At 52.0% G+C, this 22,746-nt stretch overlaps 1 protein-coding gene across 2 annotated transcripts in view; it reads right to left on the bottom strand.

Annotated features, from left to right (window-relative positions):
• Positions 1-22,746, bottom strand: part of AR (androgen receptor) — a 61,323-nt gene that overhangs the window by 7,073 nt on the left and 31,504 nt on the right. The window contains exons 3-7 of one of the 2 annotated variants that reach the window (XM_075762976.1): positions 16,319-16,435; positions 9,595-9,882; positions 2,188-2,332; positions 1,174-1,304; positions 482-639 (exon numbers count right to left, since the gene is read on the bottom strand). In XM_075762976.1, the coding sequence (XP_075619091.1) occupies positions 482-639; positions 1,174-1,304; positions 2,188-2,332; positions 9,595-9,882; positions 16,319-16,435 (839 nt within the window). The remainder of the gene's footprint in view (positions 1-481; positions 640-1,173; positions 1,305-2,187; positions 2,333-9,594; positions 9,883-16,318; positions 16,436-22,746) is intronic. The other variant, XM_075762977.1, reaches the window with a different exon arrangement.

Raw genomic sequence — 22,746 nt, 5'->3', positions numbered from 1 at the left:
GCTAGGCTGACGATGGAAAAGCATGGTCCACAAAGAGCTTTACATTGCTAAAAAGGGAAGCCCATAAACCCAAGCACAAGAGTGGTTATTGCAGGGAGTGACAGACACCGATAACCTTCACTCCCTCGGTAGAGTTGGCATCTCTCTTTTCTCTGTCGCTTAACCTGGGAGCAGACTGCAATACTGTCCCTGCAAAGGTGTGCCAGCAGTTAAAAAGCAAACCACAAAGGGTGACAGAATCATCGAACAGCCCAGGTTGGAAGGGACCTCGAAAGGTCACCGGGTGCAGTCTTCCCTGGGAACGGGAGCCTGGATGAGACTACCTAGCGCCCTGCCCAATCGCATCCTGACAACCTCCAGTGATGGGGACTACCGTGACCCCAGGGAAGTTGTTCCAGTGAATATTGCTCTCACTGTAAAAAATTTCTTTTGTATATCGTTTCTGATGTGTATAGATAGACATTTCACTGTCCTCTCTTACAGGATGCACGGAGTCCAGGACCTTGGTGAGCTGGTAAAATCGCCGAGAGCAGGAGGTAGGGTTCTTCCTCTTGCAAGCGATGATACGGTCAAGTTCCTTAATGTAATTCATTCGAAGTTCATCAAAGAGCTTCTGATTCTTCAGGCCATCCACAGGAACTGGGGGGAACACAGGAAGGAAACAGTAAGAGTTGCCCAAAAAGCGGAGAGAATAGAAGAGCAAGAGGAAGGCTGGAGACGTGGTCAGTGCAGAACTAACAGGAAAGATCTGCCCACCAGCCCCGCTTCCGCTATGGCCCTCATCTGATCAGCTTGTTGGACTGCTGCTAGCCCAAGGACCCTCGTTCAGCACTCGCTATGAAAGACAGGCAGGGTAACAAAGTGCAGCACTATTTTCCTGCTCGGCAGGTGATGCTCGGAGGTCCCCACGATGACAGCAGTCAGGCTGAGGAGCAACCTCCTGCCCGAGCTGCACTGTGCAGCGGTGGGGCGGGCTAGCTGTGGGGGGTGGTGGCACCCTTGGGCTTGGCAGCTCACTGTCTCTGAGCAGCTCAGCTCGAAGCAGAGAGGAGAACATCCACAGCCATCCCTTGGGAAGTATGAGCACATGCACAGGGAAAGCACCGGGTGCCTCTAGGGCGATACAGTGCATAGCAACTGGAGATCTGCTGAGGAAAGGACGTGAGTACTTACTAATACTGAAGAAGAGCAGAGCCTTCATACAGAGAAACTCCTGGGGTGTGATCTGAAGCCACCCGAACTCCTGAGAGAGGTGCCGCATCCTGACACACTGGCTGTACATTCTGGATTTGTGCATCCGGTACCTGGCAGGGCAAGACGCGCAATGCATGGCAAGGAGATCAAAGCACTGCTGAGTGATGTGTGGGGGAGGACACGCTCTGCCCAACCCGGTAATCCCAGCCTCGCCTGGCACATCCCCACCCGCAAGAACCTGAGCTCTGTCTCGGGGGAAGCTGGCAGCAACAGGCTGCGTGCAGGAGAGGAACGTTTTCCAGAGTTCCCATGTGTAATCCTCTTCGTGTGGAAACGGATGACTACCTGGGATTTGCAGGGTTCGCTTGACCCTCTGCCCTCCTGAAGAGCGACTGCACTGATTCACCAAACGTGGCTATCTCCGAGGGATCCGACGCTGAGCTCGGGGCTCTCGGAGTGAAGGTGTGCTTTTCCTTGCTGCTGTGCGTATTTATTGGTTCTAAGTTCTTCTACCTTAGTGCCAACAAACCCTCCCCAACTCTCAGCTGATGGTACTTCAGAGAGAACCCAGCAGGAACTTACAATACGGGCTTGTTTCTGTCTCTGCTCGCTCCAGCTGACCAACCAAGCTGACAGCAGGAACTCAGACCCGTCAGAAGAACGGCAGGTCTGTACGGACCAGCCCCTCACGCCCCGCACCGGCACCTGCTGGTGCCTTGATGGAGGTCGAACCCAAGGCAAGGTTGAGGGAAAAGAAAGAAGGACCAGGAGAGACATTGCACCTCTCCTTGTTGCTCCCAGAGACCACTGCAGAGCAACTAGAGGGGACCAGCAGGGCCCCCCGTGCTCTCTTGGTCAGCTCTGACAGCAGGCTTTCGCAAGCCGTGCGTTTCATAAGCAGATGGGAAAGCAGATTCCTTGTCTTGTTCTCATTTCTCACCTAGTCTGACCCAGACAAAGCACAATATTAGATTGTTGTTATTTCGCACTTACTCGTTGAAGACCAAATCTGGAGCGAAGTAAAGCATCCTGGAATTGACGTTGGTGAAAGATCTCCAGCCCATAGCAAACACCATAAGGCCCATCCAAGAGTACTGGATTATTGACATCTGGTCATCCACATGCAGGTTGCGAAATCCTATTAAAAAAATGAGAGAGGGATGTTACAAATCAGTCTTGGTTTCCTGCAGTTACCAGGGCTGTTTTCATGCGGATTCCAGCTCTCCTGCAGTGCTCCTGTTATGTCAAGGTGGTCCACAGCCTAACCTCAGCTTGTCCCAGGACACGCAGCCGGAGACACAACCGCAGCGACAGCAGCCCGGTGCTCACACCCCGATGGGAAACAGAAACGGCCAAAGCACAAAACTGCAGCTGGAAGGGGAGAAAGGGGGTGCCCAGACACAAGGAGGGGATAAACAAAAACACAAGCAGCGAAGTGTCTTGAAGGAAGGCAGTGACAAGTGGCAGTGAAGGGCATCTTCCCCCTAAGAGGCTCAGTGATCTTCACAAATCGTCGCTGAAGGCTTTGCAAGACTCAGCGAGGTGAGCAGGCATCACTCTGCAACAGACAGGACAAAAAAGGTACAGCGGGGTGGGATTCAGTGACCTCCTGGAGTCCTGCAGGATAATACACCCAAATTCGGGTGCTGAGCGGGTCCAGCTTCCCCAGCGCCAGGCTGGCCCTGGCACAGCCCTCGTTTCTGGCACTAATCAGACACCCAGACTGCCCGAGTCTTACTGTGCCCTCTGCTCTGCAGTCATTGCGTAACCCCCAAAGTTACGCTCCAACACGCTCACAATTACCGTGTGAGACACTGTGTCAAAAGTGAGCGAAATAAATAGGCGATGAGGATTTGTTTGCTTTGTTCTGCTCACAGATCAGCCGAAGAGGAGCGGGAGCCCCAGCAGCAATACAGCGAACCGTATCACATTCCCCAGGCACTGAGGCAGAAACGAGCCCTCATTAACCAATTACCTCCTTTTGGTGCAATTCTGGCCCTCGAGGAAATAAACCAAAAACCTTCCGTTACTTTCAACCCGTTCAGACTTCACCAAATTTAAGTAAATGGATTGTAGTGCATAATGCTCAGAGCCAGCAAGTAACCCCGAGGCCTCATCACAGGGTAACAGACTGCTTCGGTTTCTCTGTCAAATACACAATGCATTTAACTAACGACTGCGAAAATGAGTATGAAAACCTCTGCTGAATCGCAAGCTAAACAAAAATATCAATTAAATTCAAATTAGTATTCCCAGATGGTGGTTCACAGTTAAATCCCAGGCATGTTTACAACACAGGCACAAACATCACCTCCAACACTGTACTTTTTTCCAGATACTCGTAAGTAGTCAAATGTAATCGGGTTTCAAGAAAATCGTATGTTATTTCAATCAAATATTAAAGCAATTCTAGCACCTCCAGCATATAATTATAATCCATTGAGGCGAGCATCTGTCTCTTGCTTGGGAAGCCGTCAGCTGCAAATGAGCACAAGTCATGTTTTATGGCTGACTAAACTCGCTCTACGTGCATACATTTTCCTTTCAGCTTTCATGTCACCGGATTAAAAAAACTGAAGCTTGTGCGCAAATAGGGTCCGACCGACCCTGGACAGGTAATTCCTATCCGGAGGGCGCTCAGCTACCGGCTGAACACGAACCTTCCGGCAGCCAGAGTGAAACTCGTTAACGGCACACGAGCACGGACAAGGCATCTGGGCAACTCAAGGGCTTCATAAACGGTCATAGACATCTCTAGGACATGTCTACGTTAGATTTTCCTATTTAATTACAGTACTCCATGCTATAAAAAAACCTTTCTATTTATCCAGCAAATTTGGTCAGAGATTAATTCACTGCCTAGTAAAACCTAAGCTGTTCACAGTGACTGCTTCCTTGAATTTCCTCCTGTGCCGTACTTGCCACTGCTCTTTTTCCTCGCCGAGACTTCCTGAAAAGATCGGAAGAACTCGAGCTACTTGAAGAGGAACCATGCTGCTGGCCCCCGTGGTTGAGACTGCAGCGAGCAGGCAGCGAGATGGTGCAGGGGACGCTCCCGCGCTGGCACTGAGTGAAGAGGATGAACATTTCGTCAGTCTGCTGCACAATCCTACCCCCCAAATCCATAAGGTTAGGGGTTTTCCTCTTTTTAAATTGCTCTTTGAAGGAAAAATGAATCTTGCCCTCAGAGGGAACTGGCAGACAATGCTCTATTAAAAATAAGGGTGAACATGAAACAGTAGATCAAGCTAAAGACTGACAGCCAAAACTTCTTCCGCAGTTTGAAGGAAGCTCTGAGGAAGGCTCAGCGCAGCCCTCCCGACAGGACGGCGAGGACACACACCCCAGCGTGCTCGGGAGGAGGAGATGTTCCCCAGGAAAGAGGCTTCTAACCACGCAGACAAGAAGATCCAGCGAATACGAACGTGTTTATGACGGCAGACGCTCTGCCTTCAAAAGAGATGGAAGAACTTCCCAACTGAAGTTGGGTCCAAGAGGTGCTGTAGGGCCAGAGATGAACTGCAAGCCAGGGCACGATGGAGAGGATGAGCTGGGGGAGGAAGAAGGCAAACCAGAGGTCTCTGACGTTTGGCTTCCCTCGTGCCTGTTTTCTGGGAGCCAGGTCCATAAATCCCACCTCTAAAGAGGAAACCTATACTCTGTAAGTGACTTGGAGACAGAAAACGTACCCGTGAACAGCGAACTCTGTGACATTTAGCCCTAATTCACAGAAATGACCCATCCCCCTTTTGCTGGGTCCAGCACCAACAGGACGAAGCCGTCGGAAACGCCAACATCCGCGGCAGAACCTCCTCGTTCTGCTCAACCCGCCGCGATGCTGCGAGCGCTGCCTCTGCCCGTGCAAACCAGCGCCGAAGCGCTCTGCAGGCAGCAGGTCTCATCTGGGACTGGCTTTCCCTTCCCAACGACTATCAGCTTTCCAACATATCTGGGGAAAGCATTTGCTGCGCCTAATATTTGCTATGAGAAGGATTTTGGTGCACTTGTTCATTACCTTGCAGATATGTTCACTAAAAAAAAAAAATATTTGTGAAAGCTGTATCAGTGTTTAAGGAAAAGTATTTGAAGACAACAGTTTTGTTCTTACAGGACTTAAAGTTTCCTTTCTGCTTGTCCACAAAATCAAGTTCTAAAAACACAGTGGCCGACTTTTCTAAAAGAAATCACTGCTTCCAGTTTCTGAGTTGAAATGCCTTGACACCAAACTGATTTTCAGAAACCAGATACCTATCATTTCCTGGAAACCTCCCCACTCCAGGCATCTTAGATGATGTACGATCAAACAGTGTAAAGAAAACAAATGTGAACCCAATGCCACAATATGTTGTTAAATTTTTAGCACTGGCATAGTATGAAGAGACCCAAATGAAGACACCTTCTACAGACAGAAATCATAGCAAAAGTAAAATTAGATTTACTGATGACTTGAAAAAGATCCATGCAAAACCTTTTTCTTGTGAATAATCTTAAAGCAGCACAGTTTGGAAATACATTCCTTATCTTCTCTCTTGATGCACTGCTGTGCCAGAACGCTATCTTCCTAAGAGATCAGCAGCTGAGCACCTCACACGTTACCACAAACTAACGTTTCTAGTGTAGGCGAATACCCATTTTGTATCTGGAGACGTTATTGTCTGGAGAATGGCAGAAGATGCGCAGTTCACTGTATCCCTACAGCTAAAGGGCGAGTCGGAGAAGGCAGCAGATTTGAAACAGAAAAGCGAGCGAGCGATGGCCAGGAACCCCGTTAGCCCCAGGGAATGGCAGGTACGCAGAGGTTCTGCAATAGCTCTAGTAAAGAGGTCCCTCTCCGTGCGAGGGGGTGGAGGATTTCACCTCATCCCCTCTGCACCGAGTTGCTAAAACGCGAAGGCTCTTCGCCCGCCTCCCCGTCAGCAGAGCCGCAGCCTGCCCGTGCCCTTCCGCTGCTCTGCGCTGCTCTGGCACTCGCAGTCCCGTTATTTTTTACGGACTGATTTCCTAACGGCTTCCCGAACAAACTGAAGACTTTCCATTTGCTGCCAGTCAAAATGAGCTTTAAACTAATGTGTTTGAGCGCTGATCTAAAGTAACTGTAACACCTTCACTGTATTTATATACATGGGAAAGGGAAAACACATACTCCTTCCACTGACCTTGAAGTGGACAGATTTTATTGATTTAATTAGATTCTTTAATTCTGTGTTTCAGCAGCTTTCTTGGCAAGCTGTGGTTATTTCATCTTTTCCTTCCAGGGAAACCAGAGTTTGATTCTACCTCCTCCTACACAGAATCTCAACTGCATAGGGTCCAAAGGGCCACACATGACATTTTCTCCGCTGGACAGACGCTGGCATTGCTACTGCGGGCACGCAGGGTTCAGAAATGCTCCTACCCGACCCAGGCTCGTTTTTAGGATATCACCAAAACCTCACTGGAAGAAATGCCGCAACACCTTGCTGCACGTTCATCACTCTTGGTACAGCGGTGATGTTCGATGCAGGACGCGAGGTTAACAACCACCTATTAACCAGTGTTTATTGCCAGTGTTATCAGGCGGAGGCTATGCCCGTCGCAGGGACAGGTCCCCCCTCCTCCCACCAGCAGCAGTCATCGGGAAGTAAAACCTTTGCACCTTTACACTGATATTTATCTTAACTGACACGCAGGGCTGCTTAGGCTTAGTTAAGCTGATGCTTGTGCCAGATGTGCTTCATTAATGGGGAAAGGGGAAGGGGGCTAACACTTCCACCCTTCCTGCGGACCTCCTGAGGACCACGCAGCACTCCCAGCAGCCACCCGACGCCTGCTGCTGGGCTGCCCTGAGGGCAGGGACAGAGCGAGGTTTGCCTGCTCGGCACCAGAAACACCCGCTGAGACGCGCTGCTTTGGCTCTCGGCCTCAGGCAGCGTTCCTCCTCACCGCCGAGCAGGCTGTGCCGCGGCACCGCAGCGGCCGGTCAAGCCCTCCGGTCTGCTCCCATTGCACCTCGCCAGCAACGGTGTTCATTAAACTGCATTCAGTCTCCCAACAGACTGTGCGAAGATCTTTCTGTTTCAATAAAAAGAACTACATCCTGCTGTTTTAAATGGCTTGCGGTTTTTTTTCCCCATTACTTCTCCCCCCGTCTGCATTCGCCTGCCTCCCCCCCTTCTCCTGAGCCCGCCGAGCACCAAGCTGCCTAGCCAACCTGCAGGCCCGGGAACCACAAACCAAACTATCATTTCAATAAATTATAGATAGCAAACCACCTCTGGCTGTGGGGTAGGATTCTGCAAGTTTACCCAAAAAGCGAGGTGGCCCGGCGCTGCCAGCTGCATACATCCCTCACCCGGCTCCGGGGGGGCACCAGCGCCAGAGCAGGCAGAATGCGGCCTCGCAGCGGCAGCTGGACCGCTGCCCGAGCAAAGGGGCCGCGCAACCACCGCCTGGAGCACCAGAACAGCAACGGTGCTGCGGTTGTTTATTCCTTTCCTGGAAAATAGCAGGAGAATGACTAAGCGGCGCGTTTGCAGTTACTGCTGTTGAACCCCGGCGTTGGCACATGTCGGGGAACGGCTGGAGAAATCCGGGGAAAACAAACTGGCTTTGCCTCTCGCCGCGGGCACGGTGATGCTAACGGTCAGGCCCCGCGGGACGGGGAGGGCAGCCAGGCAGCATCCCACTGCCGCGCGCCCAGGCAGGGCTCCGAGGAGAGCTGGGCTCCATGAGGGACCCCCGGCCTGCGGAGGGGATGTGGTCATCATCCATCATCAGCCCCCGGCAGCCGCCCAGAGAGCGGTGACCGCTCAGATGTACGAAGACCAGAATTAATTTTGCCCAGATGCTGCCGCTGGCAGAGCGGGTGCCGGCCCCGGGAGGCAGCGGTGCAGCAGCTGGCATCGCCGTGCCACCACGCACCGTGCAGGTGCAGTGCAGGAGTGTAAAAGCCTTTGACACGGGGGGGTGGTTACGATGAAAAATGTTGTTCGAAGCACTCCCCTTCTCCATTAGCACTCCCGCAGTTCTACAGCCTCAGCCCCCGGATAGCCGGTCAGGTTTGGTGGCGTTTCCGTATACTTTTCTGAAGAAATCTTGATGTCTGGTGTAGATAAGCCAGAAGACAAAGCATGATTTGTCTCTGGCTTGACAAGCCACATGAACCTTTTCTGACTCAAGAACATAAGAAATAGAATGGGCTATTCTGCAGCTAAGCGTATTCAGACTAACAGCCCTCCTGGACCACTGGTCAAGCTGTTTTCAGGGGAACTGCTAAATTTCTGGGAACATCAAACGTCTGACTACATTTCATCACCAGGTTTTGGCATATAGTGCCAAACTTATTTTGCCTCAGTTTCCTCCTTTGGTCACATCACCCCGCACATGAACAGCAGGAGCCCTCTTTTCTGTGGCATTTCCTGAGGAAGAGGAACAGGGTGAGGAAGGCAGCTCGGTATCGCCCCACGTCCCACTCTCGGGATGCTGGAAGGTGAACTGGATCCCGCTACCCCCAGAGTGACCTCAGCCTTCTGTAATTTCACTCACTCAGCTGGCAGGATTACAACATGCGACAGGCAGCGTGTTACAGGCGGGTAAGCTCTATGCTGAGAACCAAGGAGCGTATTCAGTGAAACACACGTATCATCAGGACGTTTTCATGTGCAGCACCTGATAGCTATTACCGCTTGGAAACTTCCCGACTGTAACGTACTCCCGTATCACGACTATGACTGCATCATAAATATATTCCAGCAGCCTGTCGCACAAGAGCAATCCCTTTGGGATTTTTGTATCTCTCTTTTGCTATTTTACAATTAATTGGCTTGTGAAATACAAAAATGGTGATGTCTGCCGTCTCTCGAGCCTCAGCTCCATCCAGCCTAGTTTCCCCCATCTCACTCTCGCGTCACGAAGCGGCACACTTCTGGGGAATTTACCCTTTTCACCACTTCATGCGGGTGATGGGACGGGGCTAACGCTTGTTCAGAGCAGACTTCTTGACGCAGCCCTGGAAGTGGAGCCAAACCCCCGCAGGGAGAGAGGGAAGAGAGCAAGACCCCGAACCCCTGCCCAGCGACAGCCCTTCCCGTGCCGGGAAGCAGACGCGTGCCTACCCGGTACTGCGTGCCGGGGGCTGTCAGCGGCGACAGACCCAAAAGCACACGTTTCTGCCTACTTTGGCACACCTTAGTCACCTCTCCCATCAACCAGCCGCCCAAAGGAGCCAAACCTGACGCTGCTCGGTGCTTTACCGAGGTATCACACAGCCAGGCACCCCCACGGATGCTCCCCCAAGGAACCGCGTGACGGTGGGACACAGGCTGCAGATCGCCTCCTTCGAAAGCCACCCCAGGTGACACACGCAGGGGACTTCAGGAACGTGCCAGGCAGGGGACGGGATGTGTTAGGGTTTTAGCTCACCTGGCAAGGCCTTTGCCCACTTGACCACGTAGACCAGCTGCCTCTCCCCGAGCTCATTCAGGCTGGTCAGCAGGTTGGAGAAGGAGTCTGGCTGGCTGTTGTCATGGCCAGCACACACCACGCCAGGCTCAATGGCCTCCAGGACGTTGAGGAAGATGGGCTGGCACTCATACCCATCAATGTGCGTTATCACCATCTTGGGAGCTTGCTCCTCTGTGGGGCTGGATGAGCTGGCTGCATCAGCGTCGTCTTGTGTCTTCAGGTTACCCAGCTTCTTCAGCTTGCGGGCTGTGGAAATGACACATTTTAGTGTGAGACTTGACTAAGGAAAGAAAAAGCTTGAGGCTTCTTGGCCTCCAGCTCCATCACGTCTATGTATGAGAAAAGGGAAACCAATGGCCAGCAGCAGCTAGTCCTTCAGCGCACGCCGCCCACAGAGGACCTCACCTAAGGACAAAAGGGAGCACACACTGCGGCAGGAAATCCATGTGCTCATTAATCTTACATGGAAAAGAACAAGCATCATTTACATCCTCAGCCACGACCGGCCTCACATTAACTCCCACTTAGAAATGGAGAAGAAGAACTGGGGAAAAGAGAGAGGAGTGGCTCAATTCAAACAGCTACTCACATGCAATTAAAAAGGGAAGCAATGCAAGCAAATAAACTCAGTAGATAGACACGTTCCAGGGAAAAAAGCCATTGTGCTCAGATGCTCAAGCGGGATTGTTCCATCCCAGGCCAGAGTGGAAGGGGGCTGCAACCGAGAGAAAAGCCTTCTCGCTGCCCGGGGCTCCTGCGACACCTCCTGCCCTATAACCAAGCTCTCCCAGCTGGATTGCTACTCTGCAAATATATTATGGAAAATACATTTTAAAAGCTAGCAGGTGGTTCCATGGCTGTTTCCCTGGAGTCTCCCCAGCTAGCCCACCGACGAGGAGAAGACTCGAGCAGGGGTGGCCTTGGTCTGCCGGCCACCTTGAAGAGGAGCCTCAGCAGCATGGGGCTGGGACTGCAGGCAGCCGACGACCGTGGCCAAGTCACCGTGACGAAGTGTCTCTCCTGTGCACCTGGCTCTTCATTACAGATGCCAGCCTGCTAGCAAGATACACCAGGAGCTTCAGATGCGTGACTTCAGAATTCTTTGAGAGTCAGTGTTCACCTAATCTGCTATCTGCGTGACGGTGTTCAGCACAACATGGGTTGGCAGGCCACTGCAGATGGGAACAGCTTTCACCCCTTACTGACTCCAAAAAACCCTAATTAATTAGAGAAAAAAAGCCGATCGTTTAATTCAAGCAGAGAGTATAACATCAAACCAACTGTCCTTGGGGGTTTGGCTCCTTCATTACATGATACTTATCTCAAATTTCCTTTCAGCTGTAATTAGAAAAATAAGCAGCGAAACATAAAAATGTCAAGTTAAAGTGCAGCTTTGTAAATCAATTCAAAACGCTGATCTTTAAGTCATGTACTTTGGATGATCTACTGTACGAGCAATTAAGACAGGCTGGTTTGTAAAAAAGGAGGAGAAAAAAGTAATAAAAATAAAAGAGAGCAACGGGAACACAGAGCTGCAGCGCAGCCTGACATGCTCCAGCCATCGCCGGCGCGGGTGGCAGGCCACCAGAGCATCCAGCCTCCCCTCTCCCAGCCCTCCCGAAGCCGCCGGCAGCACGGGCAGCACCAGGACCCGGCAGGATCCCCATGCTCTCCTCTCTACCCCCGGAGAGCCGATCCCTGGGACAGGTACGGCACAGCTCTCCCTGGACGCTGCACTGGAAGCGGCACGGAAGGAGAGGAGCGCAGAACGCCGACCCTGTGTTTCCCAGCACCCGCGGGTTCATTCGGGAAGGAGGGACCTGTGCTGACTCCCGGGGCACAAACCCCATCCCGTGGTGTGCTTGGCACTGGGCCTTCAGAGACGGCACTGCAGCTAGGACAGAAACACTCCCAGGCTTAAAAGAAGAATTAAAAACCAAACTGCATCTTCCAAAGATGAATAATCAGTGCACATCGGGTGCTGCGCGTAAATGGAGCCAAACCCACACTGTGTCAAGACATGCATGGTTTGGTTTAAATGTTAATTTTTTTTTTTTCTTCTTAAACTTGAATTATCTAGTACTAAAAGAAGTTGAGTGCAGTAGGAACACAAGCACCCAACCATGCCGGCTCTGAGACTGCAGCTGTAAAGCAGCCCCCTCCGTGCTGGAGAGCAGCAGGCGGATGATAACCGCTCTGATCAGAGCAGCCCTGCGTCTGCGCTGCCCAGGGGCAGCTGCTCCGCAGAGCACTGAAACACTGATGTTACTACATGGAGAAAGGCTTCCGAGGTAAAGAGTAGCTAATATTGAGTCACCTGTGCAAAACCCCCGTTTGGTGGTAGCTCCTACTCAGCAGCTACTGGGAACAAAAACAGAAATAAAAAAAGACCTCTGTTATACTTTTGTCCTGGGATGAGCCAAGCCAGGGGCGTGCAGCGTGCTTCTCCAAGCCCAGGTGGGATGAGCCCCAGCGCGCGTGCCTGGAAACGCGCGGCGTGCCGGCCAGGCTGTTACGGGGACAATGGCACTCGCAAGCCTGGAGAAGCAGCAGCTGGCACAGCACGGCCCCCGCTCGGCGTTAACTGGGAAAATACCGTACGCGTTCGAAAAAAAGCTTAGAGGACGTAATCAGATGGCATCACAATAAAAAATTCACCAGCGCAAAACCCCCGGGGAGCACGCTACAGAGCGATTATCAAAAAGTGACACGCATTTTAAGCACTTTAACCTGCCCGCCCTCCTGCCAGGCGTTTCTGAAGCTCGGGGCTCCGGCACGGATTTTCCAGGAGTGCTGGGACCCGGAGAAGTTCGGGGGACCTGGAAGAAAACTGCTTTTGCACTGGCAATGACAGAGAAATCCTGCCAGCCCCAGGCACCGCACGGTGATATCCTGTTCTTTCAACTTCTTATTAACATCAACGTGTGGCTTGTCGAAACCAGATCTTGTCAAGCTATCAATCTTTTCTGGCACGATAATTTTAGTTAATAATTATAATAGTACTGGTATAGCAGACACATTTAAGAGATGTCAGTCAGATTGGCCCACATGAATTAAAAAAACTCAAATGATATAAAATCAGCCGGTACAGCTGAATGATTTTAAATCACCCAAGTGATACATCTCAAAAGTAATTATAAATGTTGGAACAACATCAGACAGGTTTGTTTCTTACGCGGGTTGTTCACGGCCCTTTGCTAGTGAATGTCTACATTCATTCCAAAAAGAAAATGAACTATTTCTACTAAAAAAATCTTTACGACCACACAAAGATGGGAAAACAACAATGAACAGTAAGGACTGATCATTGGACAGACTGACCGAGGTCTGCGGATAAGCTCAGTCTATTAAAGCGAAGTACGCTTCCCTGTAAGGAGATACACCGAGCACCTGAGAAGTGAGCCAGGTTCGAGGAGTGTGGAACTCCATCCTCGGCGGGCTCAACTCGCACCAAAACCCGACGGACAAACCCAGAGGCCTGAGCTGGCAGCGTGGTTCAGCGGACACCGCACTAACCGGACCCCGCGCGCGCAAAGGAGAAAACGCTGGCCCGGAGAGCATCTTACCGCCGCCTCTAAGCGCTGATGCTGCTGACACCGGGAAACTGGGATTATTACTCACCGTACGAGGGAGGCGTTCGCAAACTGCAGGAGCCGTAAGAATAGTAAAGACTAGGCAAGGCACCTTGGAGCAAGGAAGGAACCGATTTTACCGAGGTGGCTATGCAGCGCGCTAAAGGGTTATTCAATCACAGCCAACAAAGACCCACTGTGGGGACAGAAATTCAGTAAAAGTAGTTTTTTTCAATCTAGCAAGCAAGATGTAATAAAGATTCAGTTGCTGGAACTCACGGACAGACAAGATGAAAAATCAGGTACATCTATCACTACACCAAACGTAATTAACTACTGCAACTGCGTGGCAAAAAGTGTGTTAGATCCTCCACTGCTGGGAATGCTTACATAGATATCAAACGTTTTCGTAAGACATGAGCTCTAGTTTAACCACGGCAACGGGACCGGAATTAGGACTAAATACAGGTATGACTCATGCCTTGGGCTTTCACAGGCCATCATCAGTTACTACAGGAGTTTTCTAGCCGTACCATCGATGATACCAACTGAATTCTGCATGTTTGGGAAGTTTTGCCCCAAGACAGGGCCCACACGGAGCGCAGTCATGATGCTGAAGGTGCACAGCAGAGCTGTTGGCTGAGACATCCTGCAGCACAGGCGGGCTGCCAGCTCCGGCCGCGGGCAGAGACGCTTGGTTCTCACAACGGGAACAGCCTACGGGACCTCGCACGCCAAGATTAAAATGCACTGGAAGGAAATGAACAGGAGGTGCCTTAAATCCAGAGCTCCGCAGCGCAGCAGGAGCTGTGCCGGCTGAGTGATGGGCAGGATCCCGACTGGAGCAGGACAGAGGGGTCCGGATGCCCGTGTGTGCAGCGGGGGCTGGCAGGATCCGTGCAGCGTGTGTGCAGCAGCACGCTTCCCATGCACGGGGGCTGGCAGGATCCGTGCAGCGTGTGTGCAGCAGCACGCTTCCCATGCACGGGGGCTGGCAGGATCCGTGCAGCGTGTGTGCAGCACCACGCTTCCCATGCACAGGGGCTGGCAGGATCCGTGCAGCTGTGCAGGCACCTGTGCTCGCAGTAGGAACTGGTGCTGTGGGAGAGGCAGGACAGTGCACCAGCAGAACCAAGCACACAAAACCGGCGTTATCGTTTGTGGGGTTTTTTTTACTTTTTTTTTTTCCTCTCTCTTCCTTTTCTTGGGCTTTACAGTGTTGATCGGGAGAGAAGATTCTGTTTAATGGATTTCAGCTTGCAGGTCAGAGTGATCTCAATCAATAATGAAGTGCTTCGACATATTGCTATTCTGCGCCAAAGCAGAGAGTCCTAAATAAGGTATTCAGTGTGTCACCTCCTCCTCCCATTAAACATACTGAGAGCTGCAGGTCTGCTGGTCACAGGGGCTCTATTATACCCTACAAGCGACTGGTAATTAACAGGCAGTTAAAATCAACTGTTTGGAGCTTGGAAGCATTTTCATATGCTCAAATGGGAGAAATAACTGTGGACAAACTCATAGCATGCATGCTTTTAACAATTGCCTTTAAACCGACATTCAAAACAAATGTAAAACAGACCAGGCAGAACAGGTCAGGGTGACCCAAAGAGCCTAAGGAAAAAAAAATAGGGGGGGGCTATCAGCATTAGCATTAATTTTGTCAGCTTGTCCTGCAGAAGAAGGTTACACTGATATACGTCTTCTCTCACTTAAGGAAATGTCACCAGAAAGTAGCAGTTAAAAACAAGAGCGTGCTTGTTCTGGATGGCATTACGAAGCGGGGCTGGCTGCGGAGCAGGGAGCTGGGTTTGGCTCCTCACCCCTGTCCCCCAGCATCCCCACGGGCAGGGCATCGGGGGGGCCGGGCACCTCCCGGGGGGCTCCCAAATCGCGGTGTGCCTTGGCACGTGCCCGTACGCCACATCGCTCCCGAAGCGCTGCAGCAGCAGCACCCCGCCGCTTGCCGACAGCTCGCCTGCGACGGGGCGAGGGTGTAAGTGCGGTCAGAGCCAGCGCACGGGGTTGACATCGCAGGTTTTAGGACTCCATTACCTTTTGGGACATTTGGTTTTTCTGCTTGTTACCAGGAGGAAAGGCGCGAGCTGCACGTCTCTGCACCACCCCCCCGCCCCAGGAGCTGGGTCCCCACCGCTCAGACTCACCACCCGCTGCTGCCAGAGCAGCCGACCTGCCGACCGTGCGTGTTGGTCCGTGCCTGAGCTGTAACAACTGTTCTGGGGAGAAATAAATTTAAAACCACCGTGCCCCGATGAGCAACAAACCAGAACTTTTTCAGTAGCACGTTCTTCAAGACAAGGTTCCAGCAGCCCAGGAGCCCCGGGAGGCACTGCCCATCCCCGCAACAGTGGAAGGCTTTAAACTAAAATGTTGGCACATCTAACCAGCCAGGGCTCCCCCGCTTCCCTCTGCGCTTTCCCTTCTGCATCAGCCGTGACTCCCCTCCGCTTCGCTCCCAGGGGCCTTTTCATCGTGCGTCAGATCCATCAGCCCTGGTTTCCTGGGTGTTTTCCTCCTCACTCTCATATTGAGTGAGCTCAAGGATGAGCCACCCAGTGATCTACATTGTAGCTTCTACATTTTGAGCAGAAAACCTCAGGTTTTGGATACTCTGGCAGGTTTTGGTAGAGCTACAGCTACTGGAACAGAGACAAACGGTAACAAGGACTTTACCAGTGATACAGGAGCAACTGCCATTCGGCGAAGAAAAATACCGGGGCTGTAATTTTATAAAGAAACATGCCCCTTTCTGCCTGGGAAAAATCATCTTAAAATGGGAGTGCTCTGTTCAAAGAGGCTTTGGTCTGAGTGAGAATCCAGCTTACCCGGCTGTTTACATTTTTTCAGATTAACAAGGTTTTAAATTAAGGAAAAGAATGTTTCCTGAAACTCAAACAAAAGTTTAATGAAATTCACAGTTTTGGTATTAGAAACCTTCAAAGGTTTCCCAAAGCTCATTACTCTCCATCAGCCTCATTTTTCCAGCCCTTTACTGACTATTAATATGCCGAGTACAGCCGTTATCTGCAGGGTTAGCCCGGCTGCCCCGACCCACCGCAAGGACCCAGGGGACGTTACTCAGACAGTACCTCCGAGAGTCATCCCAGCCTCGTAGCACTTCCGCAGGCGGCAGGATGGGCAGTTTTTCCTTCGGAATTTGTCGATGGTGCAGTCGTTCCGGCTGGCACAGAGGTATTTCTGTTTACCTAAAAACATCAGAGGAAACAGCAGATGGGTGGTGGGTACCGACGAGACCAGGCTTATAAGGAGAAATGGGCTCATGCTTTCCCAGTATCACCAGGGTCACCGGCATCACTGGAGGAGGAGAGGAGAGGAGAGGAGAGGAGAGGAGAGGAGAGGAGAGGAGAGGAGAGGAGAGGAGAGGAGAGGAGAGGAGAGGAGAGGAGAGGAGAGGAGAGGAGAGGAGAGGAGAGGAGAGGAGAGGAGAGGAGATCAGTGCTGGTTTCCCAGTTCACCCCTCAGCAGAAAATCCTTCCCTGTGAGGGTGCTGAGGCCCTGGCACAGGGTGCCCAGAGAAGCTGTGGCTGCCCCTGGCTCCCTGGCAGTGTTCAAGGCCAGGTTGGATGGGGCTTTGGGCAACCTGGGCTAGTGGAGGGTGTCCCTGCCCGTGGCAGGGGGTTGGAACTAGATGATCTTTGAGGTCCCTTCCAACCCAAACCAGTCGGGGGTTCTGTTCAACGACAGTGGCCCTCCCTCTACAACCACAACTCTCTTTACAGTGCTTTTCGGGCTGAATTATTTTTTGTGCCACCCATTAATACTAATTGGGTTTGGTGTCTGCAGGTTACAGACATCGGGCTTGGGGAACTGATTGCACGGGGAGCTGCCGCTGTGCGTCCCATGCCGTGCTGGCACCCATCACCCTGTCCCCTGGGCTGCAGGCAGAGCCAGCCGGAGGAAACCCCCCCGTAAGGGACACCCTGCGCAGCAGCAGCTTTAGGGGAGCTTGCAGAAAATTCAGAAGTTACTTATTGTCAGAGTAACCAGTATCTTAGACTCCCCTTTCCACTTGTTTAGAGCGCAGCCCTTAGAGCTCCAGATTTCAGCTTTTACTTTACTGCCTCATTTGCTAGACACGCCAAGAGTGAACTTTCCTTCCTGACTCATCATTTGTTTTCTTGTCAAGTCTAAACACGTTTGCTGGATCAGGATTTATCTGATGTTCTTCATACCACTCCAAACTAAACCGGTCTCAGTAAATAATAGAGCTGTGTACCTCAGACTGCATAAGTAGCCTACATGGGAAGTCAGTCTATAACCAGCTTAACATTTATCATTCTGCAAGGGTTTGCTTTCTATATTCTTATAGGAATAGCCCTTGGGAGTCATCAGAGATCCATTAAAAGGACGAGGTTGAATCTAACCTCTTAATGGACCAGTTTGGTGAGAGATGCACCGGTTTTGGTGCACTGATTTAACAACTCCCCACCTCCCGCCCACACATCCACGACTTCTGAAGATATTAGAATCAGAAAAAGCAGCAAATTTTTAGCAGCCCAGTATCGCAAACCTCACTGGCACCGTCTGTTGCTCCCCCATCGCCCTCCCCGCTCCAGGGAGCAGCTCTGGGGAGGGCTGAGCCCACAGCCGGTCCCACCGTCAGCACCGCACGGCTGCGGCTTCGCCAGCTGTGAAATCCCACCTGCAGCCTCACATCACAGGGTCACAGAAAAGTCATTATAAGGCTCGGTTATAATCAACTCCTTCTCATGCTGCGTGCACACAGGCTGAAAAAATACCATACATTTCAACTTCTTAGAATCGTCCCCATTAAAAGCTGATTACGTCATCCCCAGTTAAGACTGGAGACATAATGGGGCACGAGTGCGTTACCTGCAGCACATGACACCTTGCTAAATCCTTTTAACACCATTCTCATCAGCACTTCTTCTCATCCCCCTCCCTTTGCTCATTACCAGTGTTAAGGACACTTAGGCAAGCCTCAGGAGCAGCGATTACACCAAATCCCAGAGAACACAAGCACCATCCTCCCTTTCAACAGTTCATTGAGCAGGATGAGTAATAAATGCCAGCTGAAACTGGGTTACTTGGAGTTATTTTTGTGCTATGGGAAATGAGTGCTGAGGCCATACTCTCTCCGCTCGACCTCTTTACGTGCATACATTGAACATGATGGATGCCCTGCTTTCTCAGGCATCGGCATGGAGGGCTGTAAGGAGATTCTGTTCTCCTTCCCCTCCAGCTGCACTGCAGGATTCCCGTCTCATGACAACGTCTGACGCTGGGATGCTCCAGAGCCCACCAAAACTACCACGAGTACAAAACGGCTGGGGTTGGGACTACTGGGAAGGCTCAAGCCCAGCCCACGGGGCCAACTCGGCCGCTGCGAGCGGTGCTGCCCCGGGAACATCCACACAACCCTCCTGCTCCCCCCTAGCCCCCCGGCTCCTGCTCCTTCCCTACCTCACCCCTCTAGTCTAAACTACAGCATCTTTGCAACAATAATAGCTCAAAATCGTTAAAAAGGTCAAGCTTCTCCTGTGAGCGGTTTTAGTAAGGGAAGGTGGCATGTTCACTGCCCGAGACCCCAAGGATGCTCCGGGGTCAGGCACAGCTCTATCTAAATTCCTGTGCCAAGACAGGAATACCCACCAGCCCCAGCTCCCCCCTCTGCCCCCAGCTCCGGGCAGCGTCCTGACGTGTGGGCTCGTCCCCCACCCCACTCCGTCCCCCCGGGCACCCCCGGGCACCCCCAGGAGGGGAGCAGGGGCGGATGAGATTTGGGAACGGGGTTCAAGCCTGGCTCGGTGAGACAGCCGTGCCGCTTCCCTTCAGCAGCACCCGCCACCTCTGGCACCGCTGGGAAGGGGCGCGGAGAGGGAGCGATCTCCCAGCCGAGACCAGGCGGGTGCCTCCGGGTCTGCGGCCCTCCCGGATCACGGCGCACAAAACGGGCACATGAGAAGAGGCTCTACGACAACTTTACCTCCCTGCCGACGGGCTCGGATGAATGCAAGCTTTTAAGTTGCAGTCAACAATTCACCCCACGGTCATGGTACGGTGATTTTGCTGAAATAGTGAGGGCCTGCTTCCTGGTTCACAAAATAAACTCTTTGGGGCAGGAACTGATTTTCTGTTACCTGTACATGCATAGTCTAGCACTGTTTATTTTAAGCTGTTAGCCATTAACAAAAAGGGAGACAAATGGTGCTGCAACGGCTATTCACGAACCTGCTTCTGCTCAGCATGAGAAGAAGCTGCTTGCTCATCTTGTCCTAATTCCTGGGGATGTAGAGATTCCCCTTTTAATTACCAGAGAAACTCGGTGCCCTCATCACTGCTGTCCCCAGCTGGGGGTACAGTTTGTGAAACGAAGCCATGACCTGGGAGAGGGACCGCACCGTGTCGCTGCCTCGGTGAAGCCAACCGTCCTGATCCGCCTGCGCTCGCCCCATCCACCGCAGAGAACTGCTACGGCCAGGACACCGTGGACTGACACACCGTCGGACCAAGCATCTCTGGTGGATACGCCGGCAACAGCAGCTCCTCTGCTCCGTCCGCACCGCTGTACGCCGCCCCTTGTCTCCCAGCTGGGAGCACACGGTACTTGACACGGACCCGAACGGCCGCGTAACCTGAGCACAGCACGGGCGTACGGAGGAGAAGGTGCCACGGGCTGTAAAAGCCCGGAGAACAAGGAAGGGTGGCTGGGATACAGACAGGTTCCGTCTCAAGTAACTTCTCATGTACAGAGACCTGGCTTTAATTCCAGGATAATTTACTCTCTTAATTTAAGAACAAGCTGAGACGTTTGCAATCAGCTGTTATCTTATTTAAAGATAAATGCACTGGTTTTTTTCTTTTATTGAGTTTAACATTTGAATGATTTTTTTTCTCTTTTTTCTTTCCAGCAAACAATAGAGATGCTTTCTCATATTGCTCCAAAGCAGAGGCTCTTGCTTTGCAAACCTGTGAGTGCAGGTCTACGCTTTGAACACACTCTCCTGTTACACCCTGGTCCTGCTCCTTGCAAAGCCGATCGCCCAGGCTGTCTTTACAACGGGGGTGCTGGCAAGGCGTCAGCCTCAGCTATAATTACGCAGCTGACGACACCGCAGATGTCTGCCTAGAGAAGACCCCTCTCCTTCCCTGCCGATTCAGACACGGCTTGACGTGCACGTGGGCGAGCAGTGAAGTTACAAAGGCACTCGGCACCGCTCTGCTGTGTCAGAGCAGCACAGGAATCCCCGATCAGCCTGTACGGCCGAGGCCCTGGCAGGCTGCTGCGGTTCCTCCTTCACTGCATACCACGAATACTCTGCTGTACCACCGCCCCCTTCGCTGGGAACCCCCCCGACGGCCCCGGCTCCCCCCCAGTGCCACCCCACACCAGGCAGGAAGATGCTTCTGCCACCCCTGAGTCCTGCTCATCACCTGGGACTGCAGTGAACATGAGGAGCAGAGAAGAGCAGTTCTCCAGTCTGGACTAAAAATAAAGACTTACGGAGAAAGATCAGTTGCTCAATCCAGAGAAGTTATTTAACAAAAAGCCTGTTGCCACATGAATTGTTGCACCTAGCGTAGCTTTCTCTTCCAGAAAGCAAAGTAATCTATACAAATGCCTGGAGTAAGATTTACGATTGTGAATGTGAAAAGGCATTAAATGCCTTTTGGATGAGAGACATATCCTCATATTTCAGGGCACAAGCCAAATTCTAACCCTTGGGGGATAAGGCCAAGCTTTCTGAGAAAGCGAATCCCCCAGGGTCTCACGTAACCGCAGGGTCTCCAGTGCTCTGCTGTCAAAACAACTAAGCCACCATTAATGAACAACCTTTGCAAAGTCGTTTTCTTAACAGTCACCTGCATTTATGAGAAGACTAACGAAAACAAAAGGAAAGCGTCTGGCCTCGGGCGCAGTGCAGGCTCCAGCACCGGCTCCAGGTCTTTCTGGGGCAGCGACTCGGGCTGGCTCTGCAGGAAGAGCAAGGGGGAAGCTCTCCAGGGAGCCAGCAACCATGGTCTGCAAGGGAAAACGCTAGCTAGCCAGAGAAACGCACGCATGGAGGTTACGGACGCTGGCGAACTAACAGCACGGGCAGATAACAGCTCCGTACAGAAGACAACCTAGCAAGAAGCCTGGAGCAAGCCAAGGCTAAACGATGAGCTTTAAAAGTAAACAGCTCTGGGACTGTCCAAATTGAAACGGCTTTATTTTAAAGATGCTCACATCCAGCAAGCAAAAATGTTTTAATTGCTCAGCTCTCTGGCAACAAGACAAACCATAATGTTTTAACTCCTGAGTCTGTTGGAAGTCAAACTGTCTGCTTCGGCCTCCAACCAATGTCACATCTGACTCTTCACTGACTGATGGCCGGCTCGAGCACGGGCTGAAGCAGCGAGCAGCTGCCAACGTACCAGGTCACCCACGGAGAAGCATCACTGTGTCGGGCTGGGGGGAGCTGGTCTGCGGACACCACGGGCAGGGAAAAGCAATCCCACCTGGCAGGCAGCACGGGAGACAGGCAGCAGGCTGTGCCAGGAGGGCCTGAGCTTTCAAAGGTCTGGTTGTTCCACCTTCTGCTCTTCCCACAGATTTTTAAGGCCAATGATACCCAACGGGTGGTGAGAAACCCACCACTGAAGCAGAGGCATCACGGTGCTGCAGCACCACGGGAGGCTTTTGCAGACGTGACTCTTTTGCCTACCGTCGGATCAGCCTCGAGAAGGGGAAGAAAGCGTTTTAAAACACGGTGATGGTCTTTGAAAATGGTTCACCTTAACTTGCTGCCATCTTGAAAACTGGCAAGGAACTGCTGAGCTGGCCCAGAGACATTTCTCTGGTGCAAGGCTAATCCTCAGCAGGCCAGGATGTGGAACAACAATCCATATGGAGAATGACTGAAAGAGAATCAGAACAGACTGCACAGCAGTCTGGCTGTTAGCCCTCTAGGAAATTTGCCAAATACTGTGTTATTTTTTTCATTTAGCTCTCCGCTATTTAAAGGCAGTCCCACCAGGAATACAGCCGAAGGTGTCCCAGTCCTGCACTGCCCAGCAACGCTGCACAGAGGCAGCTCTCAACTGGCCAAAGTGGCCATCAGACCTCAAGCAAGGGGCGAGGAAGGTCTACGGTTTTTCAGGGATGGATGCAGGGGACACAAAAATGACTCCCTTCCTGGATGGGATGGTACAACAGGAACCCCTGGACTGCCAGTCGATGTGGAAGTGTGTTGTGTTGGACACATTTTTCTGTTTCAGGGACAAGTGTGGTATCACGAGGACCAAACCCTCCAGTCTGTAACTCATCTGGGCCATCCAAACCATGCGAAGTGATGCCCTGCCTACGTGTGTCGAGTAAACACAAAATCTGTGCTGAGGTGGGTGCACTTTTTGTTTACTAAACCTTTGCTGCTGTAGGAGGAAGAGGAATTAGGAGGAGGAGTCCTCACTGGCAGGCTGCGAGCACGTCTGGCAGCAGAAGAGGGGCAGTGCTTCTCGCCGGGGCAGCGAGCCCCCACCCCCCGGATCCCTC

Source organism: Balearica regulorum, chromosome 11, assembly GCF_011004875.1.
Source record: "Balearica regulorum gibbericeps isolate bBalReg1 chromosome 11, bBalReg1.pri, whole genome shotgun sequence".
NCBI lineage: Eukaryota > Metazoa > Chordata > Aves > Gruiformes > Gruidae > Balearica > Balearica regulorum.
This window is presented reverse-complemented; position numbering and strand designations above follow the sequence as displayed.